Source organism: Puma concolor, chromosome D1 (assembly GCF_028749965.1).
Source record: "Puma concolor isolate L17-30 chromosome D1, mPumCon1.1.hap2, whole genome shotgun sequence".
NCBI lineage: Eukaryota > Metazoa > Chordata > Mammalia > Carnivora > Felidae > Puma > Puma concolor.
In genome coordinates, this window is record NC_141676.1 from 55,005,978 (window position 1) to 55,023,477 (window position 17,500).

General features: G+C 38.6%; 2 protein-coding genes across 2 annotated transcripts; both read left to right on the plus strand.

Moving 5' to 3' along the window:
* Positions 1–889: 889 nt before the first annotated feature.
* LOC112865911 (olfactory receptor 52D1-like) lies at positions 890–2,369 on the plus strand. Its single transcript, XM_025928945.2, has one exon. It carries the CDS (start codon positions 890–892, stop codon positions 1,832–1,834), a length of 945 nt encoding a protein of 314 aa, XP_025784730.1. The 3' UTR covers positions 1,835–2,369.
* Positions 2,370–9,871: 7,502 nt separating this feature from the next.
* LOC112866130 (olfactory receptor 52D1-like) lies at positions 9,872–10,893 on the plus strand. The gene has a single exon (XM_025929168.2). It carries the CDS (start codon positions 9,872–9,874, stop codon positions 10,814–10,816), a length of 945 nt encoding a protein of 314 aa, XP_025784953.1. The 3' UTR covers positions 10,817–10,893.
* Positions 10,894–17,500: the final 6,607 nt, after the last annotated feature.

The following is a 17,500-nucleotide window of genomic DNA, read 5'->3' on the forward strand; positions in this document are numbered from 1 at the left end:
TATTTGGTTTGCATTGGTTTTCTAGCTAAAATCAACAAATAGAAGGATTCCAGGACAATGCCTTTTTTCATGTTAGGATCAACTAAGTATTACTTTTCTTCCTTACTTCGTATAAGAAATAATTTGAACTGAAATCACACTAATAGTGTAGAAATCAAAAGAGATAACAAGTGCATGTATCTCTGTAGTGACGAGTATATTCAAATACAAGTAATAAAAGTTCAGAACTGGACACAGAATGTACAGAACAGAAGAGAACTTAGTGGAAGCATGAGTATTAAATGACTTTGTGAAGACTATGCAGAAGACAGGTGAGTCTGTAGTGCTCCATCAGAAAGGCCAGTAATGCCTTGCAGCTCCTGGGGCTTGGTTCTGTGACAGCACTAGAAAAAACAGGACTGTCTGAGAAATGAGTAACTATACTTGAGAAAGTGAGACATCGGCTAGAAAATTACATTTCAGGATGACATTGAGAAGGCTGCTGGACTAGATAAATTCTAAGATCCATTTTGCCTATAACACCAGATATTTTAGCAAAAGCTAATCTGGCCTTATGACTGAATCGAATTGTGAATTCAAGGAGTGGCATTGAGTTTTATTGTACATGGATGTTACATAGTTGGGTTTTTCTGCTTTGTTTTGAACAAATTTGTGAAATTCATGACTTGATTTAGAATAAGGGCTTTGTGTTGGGTTGCATAGTTTTGCCTAGTGTTACTAAGTTTTTTTTCACTCTAAATTATAACCTGAATGTTTTCTAATGTGATATTTTGGGGTCTTCCAGTTTTGTTTTCCATTTGTTGCCAGATTTGATTGTGATGATCTTGCCAGAAAACTGTTGCCCTAAAAAGGAGGATTGCTTCCACAAAAGACAGAGAGCAGCAGTACTATGGGACCAGCCAATAAATCTCAAACATCTCCAGACACCTTCTTGCTGATGGGCATCCCAGGACTAGAGCACCTGCATATCTGGATTGGGATTCCCTTCTGCTCCATGTACATGGTAGCTGTGGTGGGGAATGTGACCATCCTGGCCGTGGTGAGGGCAGAGCGGAGTCTCCATGAGCCTATGTTCCTCTTTCTGTGCATGCTCTCTGTCACTGACCTGGTCCTCTCCACATCTACACTGCCTCGCATGCTCTGTCTCTTCTGGCTTGGAGCGCGTGACATTGCCTTTGATGCTTGCTTGGCTCAAATGTTCTTCATCCATAGCTTTACTGCTATGGAATCAGGTTTTTTCCTGGCCATGGCCTTTGACCGTTACGTGGCCATTTGTCATCCGCTGCACCATACCACGATTCTCACCCATGCTCGCATTGCCAAAATGGGAGCTTCTGTGGTACTCCGGGGAGTGGCCTTCTTTTCCCCACATCCCATCCTGCTCAGGCAGCTGCCCTACTGCAGAACACGAGTCATTACCCACACCTACTGTGAGTTCATGGCCGTGGTGAAGCTGGCATGTGTGGACACAGGAGCTACCAAACGTTACAGCCTCAGTGTAGCCTCTGTCATTGGTTCCTGCGATGGCTTCTTCATTGCTGTCTCTTATGCCCTAATCCTCCGTGCAGTCTTTCACCTTCCATCACAGGAAGCAAGTTTTAAAGCTCTAGGAACCTGTGGCTCTCATGTCTGTGTCATCCTTGTTTTCTACTCCACAGCTGTCTTTACCTTCCTCACTCACCGCTTTGGCCACAATGTGGCCCCCCAAATTCATATCTTTATTGCCAATATGTACCTTCTGGTACCACCTTTCCTTAACCCCATTGTTTATGGTATTAGAACCAAAAAAATTCGAGACCATGTCCTTAGTTCTCTAAAGGTAAAAGTCACTTGATTATCCTGGAATTGTTTGCAGAGATGGTATCATAATCAGAAGGGAAGTAGGGAAATAATTGATCCCATTTTTATAAATGACATGGAATTTTCTCCGACTGAAATCAGACATTTTCACAGAGAAGAGTGACCACACATAATAGAAATTCCACAATTGTAGTGAAACTAGAGGGCATGAGACATTTTGTGCACACATGGATTTTAAGGAGCTTCCTTAAAGCTTTTTTAATTGGAAAGCAGTCCCCTTCTGCTCCTTGCTGCTACTGATCTGTGTTGTAACTGGGGGTGGTAGTTTATTTTCAAGTAGGCGTGATTTAAAAAAAGTGAAGAAGCCCATGAGAACCTCAAATATTCCATGTAAAGTATTTACAATTGAAAATTTAATGATCACTATCAATATTCTACAGAAGAGGCAATATAATAGGATTGATGTCTTTTTAATACAGGACATAGTAATTGTGTATTTTAGTCACAAGAATGGACACACACAAGACAAGTTGTCTAGCAGAAATGTGGAAAAGTTCAATAGTGCAATAATCAAGCCCACAGAATTTTTAAACATATTGCTCATAGAATATTCTGTCTCGGGGCGCCTGGGTGGCGCAGTCGGTTAAGCGTCCGACTTCAGCCAGGTCACGATCTCGCGGTCCGTGAGTTCGAGCCCCGCGTCGGGCTCTGGGCTGATGGCTCAGAGCCTGGAGCCTGTTTCCGATTCTGTGTCTCCCTCTCTCTCTGCCCCTCCCCCGTTCATGCTCTGTCTCTGTCTGTCCCAAAAATAAATAAACGTTGAAAAAAAAAAATTAAAAAAAAAAAAAAAAAAAAAAAGAATATTCTGTCTCCACAAAGCATAACTTGTGCCTCTTACTGTTTTGTTATCTAAACTAAGACTGGGTCTCTTAAAGATATTCTCTTTACCTTCATCACAAATTATCCTGAAACCAGAAACAACTTTATGCTTGATGGTATCTACTTGGGAATTTGCCCAGAGCTTAGGCCCAAGCCCACTGAACTAGATACAGATATTACATGTGCTTGCTAAAGGAGGTATCTATTATTATAAATAACTCAATTAATACATTTTTAGTGATTATGCTCCTGGTGATAATTAAAAATAAAATTATTAAAAAAGATATAAGTATTTTACTGGTAAAAGTCTGAATATTTTCTCTTTAAAAAATATGATTCCGGGGCGCCTGGGTGGCGCAGTCGGTTAAGCGTCTGACTTCAGCCAGGTCACGATCTCGCGGTCTGTGAGTTCGAGCCCCGCGTCAGGCTCTGGGCTGATGGCTCGGAGCCTGGAGCCTGCTTCCGATTCTGTGTCTCCCTCTCTCTGACCCTCCCCCGTTCATGCTCTGTGTCTCTCTGTCCCAAAAATAAATAAAAAAACGTTGAAAAAAAAATTTTTAGAAAAAAAAATTTGATTCCTTCACTTCTTGGCTTGTACAAAATGGAAATTACTCCAGAGTCACTCAATAAACACATGCTGAATTTCCTTGAATTGATGTTCTCTTTTGTGGTTTTCTATTTGTAAAGTATTATTTGTACCTTCTTTCTTCTGTTTAGTATAGGAGCTTCTTAGAAGTAAATATCTGGGTCGCTTCTATGTATTCCTTTTCCTTAGACTCTGTTGCAATGTTGTTCAAGCTTTTATAATTTTCAATTTGGGATATTTCAACAGTTGCCACTGATATGTTCAAAGCATTAGCTTTTAATTACTATGTCTAATACATCCTTTACATTGAGATCATAGTTATCCTCATAAAAATTTAGAAAACAAACAGAATTGATATGTCAGACCCATGTAAGCACCAGAATAGCAAAGCAAAACTTAATGAAATTCTTTTCTGCTCCTTCTCTTGTCATTCTTATATATCATTTGAACTGGTCCTGTTCATAAAGTCCCCTGCCTTCATTCAAACAATACGTCTCTCCATATCTTCATGTTTTGCTTAGAATGTTTCTCTCCTACGTATTCTCTTTGTCACCTGGGAAGAACTTAATTATCCTTCAAGATCCAGCTCTTGTTTAAACTCCCCCACCTTATCAGAAAGATTACATTTCTTTCCTCAAATCAAATTAATTAAAAATTCCCTCCACCTCTATTTAAAAAAATGCCATGATAGATTTTAGTTAAATTCTTAATATGCCTTTTGCCAATTAAACTCTTGGTATGGTTTGGGGTTAAGTGCACTGGCCCTAGAAGCAGAGTGCTGAGTTCATTATTCATCTCTGTCACTTTCTATCTGTGTGCTCACAGGCAAGTTGTCCAAACTTTCTGGACCTTGTTGTCAAAATTAATAAAATGAGGATTGTAAGATTTCTTGCCCCATAGAATTTTAAGGATTAAATGAATGAAAGCATATAAAACACTTAACATAGTTAACATCGTGGATTATCATAACAAGTATAATTTTGTGTATTTATTATATGTCAGATTTGCAAGACATAGGTGTGCATTTATATGTATATATGTGTGTGGGTAAATGTTTACATTGATACGTATACATGCAATTTAAATTATATAATTATCACCATAATCACTAGATTATTAGTCTTTATTTTACATATGAGTAATTTAGACTCAGAGAGATTAAATAATTTGCTCATAGTCACATATTGACTAAGTGGTATAGTCTGGATTTAAACAAAAATGACAGTAATTAATCCCACTTTAAAATCCATTTACTTTTATTTTTTTATTTTTTTAAATTTTATTTTTTTTTATTTTATTTTTTTAATTTTTTTAACGTTTTATTTATTTTTGAGACAGAGAGAGACAGAGCATGAACGGGGGAGGGGCAGAGAGAGAGGGAGACACAGAATCGGAAGCAGGCTCCAGGCTCTGAGCCGTCAGCACAGGGCCCGTCGCGGGGCTCGAACTCACGGACGGCGAGATCGTGACCTGAGCCGAAGTCGGACGCTCAACCGACTGCGCCACCCAGGCGCCCCTTTTAAAATTTTATTTTAAATTCCAGCACAGTTAACACACAATGTTATATCTGTTTCAGGTGTACAATATAGTGATTCAGTAATTCTGTAGATTACGTAGTGATCATCATGACATGTGTCCTCTTTAATCCCATCACCTATTTAACCCATCCTTCCACCCATCTCCCCTCTGGTAACCATCAGTTTGTTCTCTATAGTTAAGAGTCTTGTTTCTTGGTTTTCCTCTCCTTTTTTTCCCCTTGTTTGTTGTTTCTTAAATTCCACATATGAGTGAAATCATATGGTATTTGCCTTTTTATGACTGACTTATTTCACTTGGCATCATATTCTCTAGCTCCATCCATGTCATTGCAAATGGCAAGATTCATTCCTTTTTATGGCTGAGTAATATTCCATTGTGTATATATACCTCATCTTCTTTATCCATTCATCAGTTGGTGGATATTTGGGCTCCTTCCATCATTTGGCTATTGTAAATAATGCTTCTATAAACATAGGGGTGTGTATATCCTTTTGAATTAGTGTTTTTGTATTTTTTGAAATCTCATTTACTTTTTATCTATAACACCTCCAAGTGTCCTGTGAACCTATGTGTTCAGTGAATGATTCTGAAGGAATGAATAAAGCAATAAGATGTTTGAATTCACATTTCCTGTATTTTAGAACTCCCGATCATGTGATAGTTGTAATTAAGGGACCTGCATTAAAGCCATAAGGATATCTTTCAATGATCTTTTTTTGTAAGATAATGGAGAGTAATGACAATGACAGTAGAGACAGATCTCTCCTAGTCTAAAGAGAAAAGACGTCTTAAGGAAACGTAAACTCTGAGACTATTGCCATTATGTTGGATGTTTCCTGAAGACAAATTATTAAGTCTGGACCTTCTTGCTATATTTTTGTTATTTGGAGTACCATGAACCATGGAATTTAATTATAATATATCCCCTGACAAGTATCAGCATTGCTTACATGTTAGGTTTGGAAATAAAAACTAAGGAGTTAGTACTCACAGATTATATACCAATGGATGGCAAATAAGAAATGTCCAACAATAACAAACACAAAACTAAATCTAAATCTTCAAAGATTCTGAATTGAATTCTAGTTACAGGAAGGAAGATATACAACTTATTCATATATTCATGCATCAAAAAATGATGGAGTGGCTAAAATGGGCCAGATTGTGCTAGGTCCTGAGAAGAGGTGAGCAAAACACAAGTCCATGTCTCAGGGACTTTACATTCTGGGGAAATGTAATGTGAAATAATTAAATGATGCTCAAATGATAATTACACTGGATACTAAGGGCTGTCAAGTAGAAACAAAGATTTCTGTAAGTGCACATAACATGGGGTTTTGCTCTAGTCTAAGGGAGTCAAGGAAAGCTTCCTTAAAAATGATATTTGAGGGGCGCCTAGGTGGTTCAGTTGGTTGGGCTTCCGACTTTGGCTCAGGTCATGATCTCCCAGTCCGTGGGTTCGAGCCCCGCATCAGACTCTGTGCTGACAGCTCAGAGCCTGGAGCCTGCTTTGGATTCTGTGTCTCCCTCTCTCTGCTCTGCCCCTGCTCGCACTCTCTCTCACTCGCTCTCTTTCGCTCTCTCTCTCTCTCTCTCAAAAATAAACATTAAAAAGGAAATTTAAAAACAAACACATTTGAATGCCAAGTGGGAGTTAAGCAGCTGAGAAAAGAAAGATCATGAAATGGGACTGGTGATGTTACAGGGAAAGAGAACAGGATATGTGAACATGTGTGGGTGGATCTTTAGATAGGAAGTGGCACCATATGTTTGAAAACTTGGAGAGAGTCCATTTTGTGGGCTGAAGGACAGATAGTGAAGTGAAGAGTGGATGTCTGGGGCTGAGGATTCTCAGTTTTATCCTAAAAATGAGAGGAAGACTGTGAACATTTTATGCATAGGAGTGACATCATGTTTGTGTTTTTAAAAGATCATTGTGGGGCACGTGGATAGCTTAGTCCATTAAGCATCCAACTTCGACTCAGGTAATGATCTCATGGTTTGTGAGTTCCACCCCACATGGGGATTTCTGCTGTCAGCACAGAGCCCATTTCAGATCCTCTGTCCCCTTCTCTCTCTTGCACATGCACACTCTCTCTCTTTCTCTCCCCCTCTCAAAAATAAGGAAACATACAGGGAAAATAAAAAGACCATTGTGACTACAGTGAGGAAAATGTTTTGCGACAAAGAATGGAAGAAAGGAATGCAAGAGGCCTCTTAGAACATTATAAAAGTTTTTGAGGACAATATGATAATAATTTGATCCAAGTTGGTAGCAATCATGATAGAAAGAATTAAATTTATTTGAGTACCCTGAGTATACTTTAGGCTAGGAGAAAATGGCTTAATGAAGACTTTGCTCACAGGTTGCAGGACTTTTGGTTACCCTTCAGGTGTTATTATAGGCCTAGAGTCTAGAGTGGAGACCTGTGGGGGCAGGGGAAGAGTGTGTGCATTTATTCATATGTAAACATTGGAAGACCTGCAATTCACCAGGCACTGGGGAAATAAAGTGAACGAACAAGATCCAGTCACTATCATTAGGATCTTTATATTTGACCACCAGCAAAACAGTTAACAGATTTTCCCTCTCTTTACCATTTACTCTCAGATTGAGCTTCTGACTTCTGCCAAAGGTCTTTCTGAAACTCAGTCTCTCCTAAACCCAGTATTGTGCTTTTTTAAAAAAATTTTTATAGAGCTCCTCTCTTGTTCCTACTTTAATCTCACTCCTTTATGTTTCTTTTTATGTATCATACTTACCTAACAAGGGCCTTATTTAGTCACTTAAGATGTATTTCAGTGGATACATTCTTTGAAGTGTAACTAACATATAGTTATATTAGTTTCTGGTGTACAGTATAATGATTCAGAAATTCTGGGAGCACCTGGGTGGCTCAGTCTGTTAAGCGTCCGACTTCAACTCAGGTCATGATCTCATAATTAGTGGGTTTGAGCCCCAAATCAGGCTCTCTGCTATAAGCAAAGAACCCACTTTGGATCCTCTGCCCTCCTCTGTCCCTACCCCTCCCCTACTTGGGCTCTCTCTCACTCTCTCTCTCTCTCTGTCTCTCTCAAAAATTAATAAATAAACTTAAAAAAAATTCTGTACACTTCTCAGGGCTCATCAAGATAAGTGTGCTCTTAATCCCCCTTTTTTTCCCAACTTTTTGTGGATTTTAATTGCATCTAGGAAATCAAGACTCCTAATTTTAGTTTAAGTTTTGCTTATAGAGGTCCCAAAGTCACTGGAAATGAAAATGATTTCAACTATTGGTTTGGAAGCAAGCTGTAGCAGTTTTAAAATGCTTATAGCTTCACACACATCTGCCTTCTGTTACTCCAGGTGTGCTTTAATTTCCATCCTAAATGATTCTCCAGCCCTTACTCTTTCTCTCTAGGGTTTCTAAACCTTATCAACAGTTAGATTTACAGTGCTCCTTAATATCTGCTCTTATTCGTACGTGGTGTCCTTAGTGATTGGCTCTAGGATTTGTTTTCCAGAATATCCAGGCTAAATAAGGCACTTTGCCAACAGAGAGGCCAGTAGGGATCCCCAAGGACCAGAACAAACAGCATAAATCTGCCTTTTATTCTGGTCATCAGCAGATCTTCCCCATACCTTCAGTAAATGAATGCTTTGCTGCTCCCAGTCCCACTGTGACTAGACTCACAACCATCTACAGGTACTACTTACTCTAGGAAAAGAGAGGAAAAGGAGGGAAAAGAGTAGAAAATCCTGGGATGCAAGGTCATGGAGGGAAAAAGAGATTCTCTTTTAATCCACATACTACCATCACCAGCCCTTGTAAGGCCATGGTTGGAATCTACAATCTTTAGGATACCCAGTGACACTCTTTAGAAAATAAGTATATTTCTAATTTTTATGTCTAAATTGGTGGTGTCTTTACTTATGATTAATGTTGATATAGTTGTTCCTGGCAACTGTTCGTGATTGCTCAGACAGAACTTTACCATGTTGTTAAAACTCTGTAATGTCCTAATGTCCCCATCACATGGAGAAATTTTATCTACATTATTCCTCATGGTTCATAATTCAATTTCTACCTGAAAACTCCAATTGATAGTGAGCTTCTGGTGTCACAGGACTGTCTTTTCTATTTGAATTTGTGATAGGATCATTCCCCCTATTGGACTAAAATGCACCTTTAAAAATTTTTTTAACATCCTTTATTTGGCCAGATATCTATTTCTGGTGACACTATTTTTTTTTTTTTTTGCTCTTTAGTATTTTTTTGCTCTTTAGTATTTAAGGATAAAGTTATTTAGGGCCATCAAATATTCCTTTTTATGGTGTCAATTAAAGAGTATTCATTATCCTCGTTACAGTTCTTTCCAAGAAACAACCAAAAGAACATTACTTTTTCCATATCTCACTTAAAATTTGTACTTATAGAAAAAGAAGAAAATTTGCATGTATAGAATATCAATACATTCGGAAAATTATACCAGGATCATTGCATGTTTTATACAATATTGAAATTTAATCATGGATTTAATCCTCACTTCAAGCTTTGAAAGGTAAGCCTCATCCCAATTTTGAGATGAGGAAATGAGGCTTTGTCTTAAACAGCTTGATCAAGTCACTTAAGTGGCAGGACTGAGATTGTATCCCAGACATGTGTTTTCTCAAAGGCTTTGCTATTTTAACTATCCCAAGTTACCTTCGAGGAGGTCTGACTATCCTGTGGCTATCGTGTGCTTTTTGGCAAATGCAGTTGACACATGAAATACTTAGATCTCAATTTATGATGTATAAACATTACAGTGGTATGTTAGCAGATATGCCACTCTTATTGGGGGCTCTTCAAAATTTAAAATTTATACCTGAGACTGCTTCTCCCTTCTTCAGTGAGAGTAGCCTAGGATTATATCCCTCCACACCTTAAGTAACTGAAGCTTTTGATCATTAGTTTATGCAGTATAATTATGATTATCACCATAAGCTACTGGAATACCCAGCATTTTAGGTGCAAATGATGCTGTGATTTCAAAATGTCCCTTCTTTCTCCCTAGGAATCAGACTGTTAGGAGTTCAGATTAGGGATGTCCTCTTGCAACAACTCCATTCCTCAACCCTTGACATTTGTCCTGGCTGGAATTCCTGGCTTGGAATCTTCCCATGGCTGGTTCTCTGTGCCTTTTTTCTTGGTATTTGTCATTACAATGATTGGGAATGCCGCCATCTTATGCATCATCTGGGTGGAGAAGAGTCTTCATGAGCCCGTGTTTCTCCTCCTGGCCATGCTGTCTGTTGTTGACCTGTCCCTGGTCAGTGTCACTGTGCCCCGCATGCTAGGGATCTTCTGGATGAATGCCAAAGACATCAGCTTTAATGCCTGCCTCGCACAGATGTTTTTCATCCCTTCATTTTATGTCATGGAGTCTGGGATCCTCCTAGCCATGGCTTTTGACAGATTTGTGGCTATCTGGTACCCTCTGAGATATACAACCATCCTTGCTAACAACATACTTGTGAAGATGGCTCTGGCTGTCCTGACAAGGGCAGTGGCAGTGCTGACTCCAGCACCCATCCTGGCAAAAAGACTGGAAAGCTTCCAAACCCACATCATCTCTTACTCCTACTGTGCCTACATGGCTGTGGTACAGATAGCCTGTGGGGACATCTCCAACCACATTGTCTATGGCCTCATGGTTATTGTAACATCTGTGGGATTTGATTTGCTTTTTATCATTCTGTCCTATGGGCTGATCCTTCATGCTGTCTTTCGGATCCCCTCTAGGGAGGCAGGGGGCAAAGCTCTCAGTACATGTGGCTCCCATCTTTGTGTCATAGCTCTCTTTTATTCTCCTGTTGTCTTCTCTGTCCTGGCCCAGATTTTAGGCTACCATATGGCTCCCTATATCCAGATTATCATTGACAACCTCTACTTCCTAGTGCCTCCCATGGCCAACCCCTTGATTTATGGAGCCCGGACTAAGCAAATGCGTGAGCGGGTACTACGGATCCTCCGCTGTCATAGAAACTGAGGATGATATCTGAGGTGGACAGGATACCTCTGATATGGAGCTGGAAATCTTGTTAGGTTTAAGGTAGAGATAATGGTTGCCTGATTTGAGGCTTCCTGGGCAAAGGAATAGCAAAGGCAAGAGAAGGATTCGGTGAGTGTGGGCACATAATGGGGGGCATGTTCTCTCTGTCAGAATGTAGTTTTTATGAAACTCTCATGACCAGAACCTTCCCCAAATGTTTATGTAAGTTATAAAGTAGGAGATATTTTGTTGTTAATTCTATTATTTAATCCCATCAGAGAACATAAATTGTAAGCTCATTTTTTTCAAATGATGTAAAAAATGAATTTAGTCATACATTCTCATGATCTATGGGCAAAAATAAGTATCCAAATTTTTTGTTGATTCCATGATTTTTCTTCCACACCTATATTTTCAGATATTATACCAACATAAAATTATATATCATAAAAAACAATCCTAATGGGAATAAACATGTATAAATATCTATGATCATGTCTGAGTAATGAGCTCCTTTTTGGTCTGAATGGTTTTAATGCAGAAGAGTCATCTATAGAGAGTTACTATTGGTGTCTAAATATGGAACCAATATACAGTGGGTTGGACTTGGTAGGTAAGTATTTTACAAAGCTGGGGGGGGGGTGCGGAGAAGGCCTTTAACAAAGTTATTTTTTCACTAGCTTCGTTTTCTCCCTTCCACCTACCTGACCTCATATACTTTCACATATTCAAGACACCTGAATCTGTATCTTAAACCATGAATTATGTCTGTGTTCCAGAAAAAAAAAAAAAAAAACACATTATAATAGCCTTGTGAACAACTCTTCATATATACCCTCAACTTAAATCTTCCCAAACTAAACTCTTAGTCTCCTTCCTAGCTTGATTGTCCCTCTGCATTCCCCATTTTTTTCTTTTGACTTCAGTTAAATTAAATAAAAAATTTGAAATTACTTAGTTGTCTTTATTTCTTTTCCTTCATCCAACTAGTGACCAAGACATGCCTGCACATTTCCACTCTCTACTTCTCTACCTCATACTTTCATCAGTGTACTACAGATTCTCCTAACTTTCCTATACCAAATCTCTCGCCTATCCAAAGTTGTTATTAGCACTGCAACACGTCTTTCCCAAGCAAATATCTCATTTTGTCCACTTAAATCTCCAGCAGCCTATTCCTCAAGACAAAGTCTAAACTCCCCAGCACTCAAGTTATTGCTTGAGTTGATGCCCATCTGCCTTGCCAGGTGCTTTCTTTTCACTAAATCATAATTAGGCATCAATCCAGCTAAAGCTGACTGCTTTATTTGAAAAGAAACAACACATTCCTTGCTACTTTAGCTCATTCTTAATGCTATTTTGGAGGCATTTTCACTTGGTCTTTCTTACTCAAAATTCTTCACTTTGAAGAATTTTGTAGATTTGAAGAATTTTGAAGAACTTTGTAAGGCAAACACTTCAATTTGTTTGCCTTAATGCCTGCCTTCAGATGATATCACTCAGTCATTTTCTGTATTGCCAGACACTAGGTTTCCTTGACCTGGCCTATAATTCAGATGCTGGTCTGCATGCCTTCCCATTACCCTCACACTGACTTTTCTTTAAGGTCCATGCCCAGAAACTGAATTTTGCACTGCACATAAGCAGATTGTAATCCTCCTTGTCTTAGTTTTTCAGAAACAGTATTGAATATCAACTCATAAACCACGGGATAACCTATATATGTAAATCATACCCATCTTCTTATCTCTAATGTTCACAATTTAGATATCCCTAAGTCTAACTGGAACAAAATTACACAGATGACATTTATGTCGCACAAATGATACAAATATACATGCTTTTTGTTTCATATACATGCTTCCGATCATCTTATTTGTCTATAAACGTCTCTTTCTCTCAGTCTGTCTCTGAAACATGCTATCATATTCATATTTATACACGTTCGTACACCATACCTGAGAAACGCAAGCATTCACAAGCACATATATGTACACGTGTATCTGACGTACATATTAATTGCATCCATAAATATGCAAAACCACGATTAAACTCCTTGCAGTTTGCCTGAACAAGTTTTCAGAGACCTAACTTTGCTCAGATAAATTAACGACTCCTCTCCGAATGCCCCTACCACATGCTGTTTATCATTTTCTGGGACTCATTTTATGCAATAATTCCTATGTAAGCCTTTCTTCACCTTCCCTCTCTTCTTTTTCTCTACTCTCTATTGGGTTCATTTTCAGTGGTCTCCAGCATCACTCAATCCTTCCTTAATTGTAACACATGATTACTTCATATGACAATTGCCTCTTTACATGATCTTTTTCTACACTAAAATTAAATATATAATATTATAGTGAAACCTCTTCGACTCCATTTCTGAATATTATTTAGGGCATGCTCTTTCACCTTCAGTGTACCATTGGTGTTCCCTCAAATATAATTCCCCTTCTCAATTGTTATAATTAATTTAGCTAGGCTATAAACAACTCCCAAATTAAGAGTTTGGGATTGTTTGGGCTCAATACTCTCATTTCATTTTTCTCTCATGGTTGCATGGCAAAAAGGGTTGCGTGGGGCTAGAATCTTGTGAAGAGTCGGTGAGAATGGACATCCAATGTGGCTTCTTCATGGACAAGCCTGGTGCCATAGTGCTCCTCCCCCTATGCTCTCTCTCCATAAAATTAGCCTGGGTTTCTTACCTGGTGTTTCAGGGCTTCATGAGGTAAAGACCAGAAGCTGCTGGACCAGATATGGTCTATACCCAAGACTTAGACAGCATCACTTTTGTAGTATCTTATTGCTCAAAGCAGTCAAAGGATTTGACCAAATCAAGGGGTTGGAAAGTAGACTCACTATTGATGATTAGATTGCAGAAAAACATTGAGTTTAGAAAATACTGTTATAGCCATCTTTGACAGGTCTGGTCTGGCATAGTGTCTTCTCTGTCTACAACAGTTCACATCCCTTTCATTAGCAGCATATACTTAACATCTCCTCTAAAATTCCAGGCCTCATCCTATTATGATATCTGTCCAGAATTTCATCATCTAAATCATATCCAGATGTAGGTGAGGCTTCAAAGGTTTGGTTCCTTAGATATAGTTCTTTGAGTACAATTTCCTTTTTCTATGAATATCTATTAACTGAAGAGATAAGTCTTCTGCCTCTTACACTGCCAACATAGAATGTTAGTACAGCAATAAGAAAACTGTAAAAACATTCCCATTCCAAAAGAGGAAGAAAGATGGATCATGGGAGTCGCTGGTCCCTAGCATGCTAAAATCTAAGGCACACATTCTCAGCTTCTAGATTAAGTTCTTACCCTGCTCCATGAGACTAATTCTGTTTCTTTGTGGTTCTTGGCTTTACCTTCTGAGACCTAGACCCCGTACTCTGTATCATCACTCATTTTCTAAAAGAAGTGGACCACATTTTCATTTTATCTTCCTAAGCCTATAGTTTGGGGACTCTAGTGGTTCTTTTCATTTTGAGATGTCTGTACTTTTCAATCTAACCAGGCAGTTCTTCTGACTAGTAAAGGATCTTGAAAGTGCATACTTTTATCCAGAAGCTAGCTCATGCTTTAAGAGTATATAATGTCTAGAGAAAAAGTGAATGAGAAACAATTTTGTGTTCAAACTCAGAAATACCTGAGGCTTCTGTGGCTGTTATGAGTAGTGTTTGAAAGTTAAACACTTACTTCTTTAACTCATTTTTCTCTATACATATTTTATTACAAGTGGCATTGTCAACATTATCTGGAAGTTTCCTTCCTTTTTTATTTTCTACCTTAAAAAAAGTTCCACCATCCACAGATACCTTTATTCTCTGGTACACAATGACAATTTTGTCATTCTATTTAATGCCTTCATTAACAGTCTTATTGGTACCCTTCAAGATTCTGTCCGTCCACTCAAAGCCAGTGCTTCGTATTCTAGGGGTTTCTGTTATTGCAGAATCTAGTTGTTAACATCATTTTTCATATGTATGTATGTATATATATGTGTGTGTGTGTGTGTGTGTGTGTGTGTGTGTGTGTGTTATTGTTTATTTATTTTTGAGGGGAGGAAGGGGCAGAGAGAGGGGAACAGAGAATCTGAAGTGGGCTCCACCTGACAGCAGCAAGCTTGATGTGGGGCTCGAACTCATGAACCACAAGATCATGACCTGAGCCGAAGTCAGACACTCAACTGACTGAGCCACCCAGGCATCCCTTTATATTTTAACTGGTGATGTGCAGTATAACACTGCAAAACTTAATGGCTTTAAATGGTATTTTATGATTTTTTTTTTTCTCTCAAGGTACTGTTGATTGTCTGGACTCATCTGTGTAGTTCTCACTTGGGAGTCTCTCAAGCAGTTGCAGATAATGTTTAGAACAGGAATCTAAGACTGGGTACTCAAGCCTTCTTCATTCGTATGTTAGGCATTGCAGTCTACCTCCACACTGACTCCTGTTCCATCGGATTAGAATTAGGTGGGTTCTTACATGGTGGCATGAAAACAGAAAAGGTTGTGGTATTAGTTAAGGTCTCTACCAAGACCTGGCACAGATTGTTTTCTGTTGTATTCATGGCAGATGAAGGGCCTTAAATATATCAGGGTATAGGGAAGAGTCCATTCTTGACTGAGGAGTGGCAAGAGCACATAACAGAAAAGTGTGTGATGTGGAAGATACGGTTATGAGCTATTCTTGGAAGATAGAATTTGCCACACTCAACTTTTCTTTCACTTCCATCATAAATGATTTTTCAGTTTCTACCTCTTCTCAATGGTTCCATATTATGTTCCTAAACATTTCTATCATTGCTCACCAATGATGATTTTCCAGTGCTTCCCATATTAGGTCTCATACATATAATCAGTCTACTTTCGATTTTGTGAATTAGTTTTATTCTCTAGAGATTCCAAGGCAGCCAAGGTGTTTTGGATACAGAGATTTATAGGGATTCGATTCATGACAGCCAGGGCACACCAGCACACATCTATTCCTTTCCAAGACAACATGCCTAATTCTATACAATATCAATTTTCTTCCCATGACTCAAAAAATTAGCTTCCCTTCTGATTCCTGCTCTATTGAGAAAAGACTCTCAAACAACTCTAGTTTCTATTCTAGAAAAAAAAAAAAGTTGGATTGGGTACAGTTATGGAATGTAAAGTCATATGGAAAAAAGAAATACTCAAATATTCTCACTGATTAAATACACCAACAACCAGTTTTTAGTTCATATGCCTACCCACTGAAAATAATTATCATTCCTTACAGCTCTGACTCAATCCACCCAGTGGTATTTATAGCTGCTGTGATTTTCTTCTAATTCCATCTGCCGCATGAAGAATGTCGATCCATAGAAAGGATTGGTCAATTGCTATTTGAAAATCTCCTCTGATAGAGAGCTTCCTCCACGCACACACCCAATGGCATTATGTGGCATAATTTACATAATTCACACTATGGCATTGTGTTTCCCTCGAGTTCTTAGCAATAGTGAGCTCAAATTTACCTTCTTTTTATCATCCACTCCTGAAATATATAAGATCTGGTGGCCACAAAAGAAATATATTTTGTCTAGCATATGCTTGCAATTGAAGTGACAGTTACCAGAGACTTCAAATTCTACTTTAATAAAGGTAAAAATTCAAAGTTCCTTAATAACATTAGTCACTTTCAATTCAATTAGTCACAATAAATGTTTAGTTTGTAGATGACTTTCAAGGTTTTCCACCCCATAGGTAAGAAATAATATTTTTACTTTTTTAAAATATGTATTTTAGAGAGAGACAGGGAGAGTGTGAGCCAGGGAGAGGGGCAAAGGAAAAGAGAGAATCTTTCTCCACTCAGTGTGGAGCCTGATGTGGGGCTTGATCCCATGACCCTGGGATCATGACCTGAGCCAAAATCAAGAGTGAGACACTCAACCAACTGAGCCACCTGGGTGCCCCTATACTTTTTTAGTACAGATTAAGTGCAAGATTAAATTTTGCCATTTAACTATCTTATCACAATTGCAAACTTTATATTATTTTTTTCATCAAATTGGGACATTAAAGCATAAACTTAAAACAACCATGTCCAAGGTCACCTCCAATAAACTCTGAATGTATCTCAGATATGTAGTACTTCAAAGCCTTTGATCTTTGGGTTATACCAGCTTACCTTCCTACATGCCATTATCATTTAGCTGTGTTTTCCCTGGTACCAAATACAGCTAGCATTTAAAGCTCCTTGATCTGACTAATGTCATCAATCAAGAACAATACTGTATTAATCTTTAAACATCTGGGGCACATAAAGTTTGACTCAAGCAGTTTGAAATCAACAAGAGAGAAGAAACATTTTTTTTTTTTTTCCAAAATATGACACCATTTTTGTTATTTTTAAAATGAAAACAGGGACTGTTGGTGGGAATGTAAATTGGTATAGTCACTATGGAAGACAGTATGGAGGTTCCTCAAAAAACTAAAAATAGGGGCGCCTGGGTGGCGCAGTCGGTTAAGCGTCCGACTTCAGCCAGGTCACGATCTCGCGGTCCGTGAGTTCGAGCCCCGCGTCGGGCTCTGGGCTGATGGCTCAGAGCCTGGAGCCTGTTTCCGATTCTGTGTCTCCCTCTCTCTCTGCCCCTCCCCCGTTCAGGCTCTGTCTCTCTCTGTCCCAAAAATAAATAAAAACGT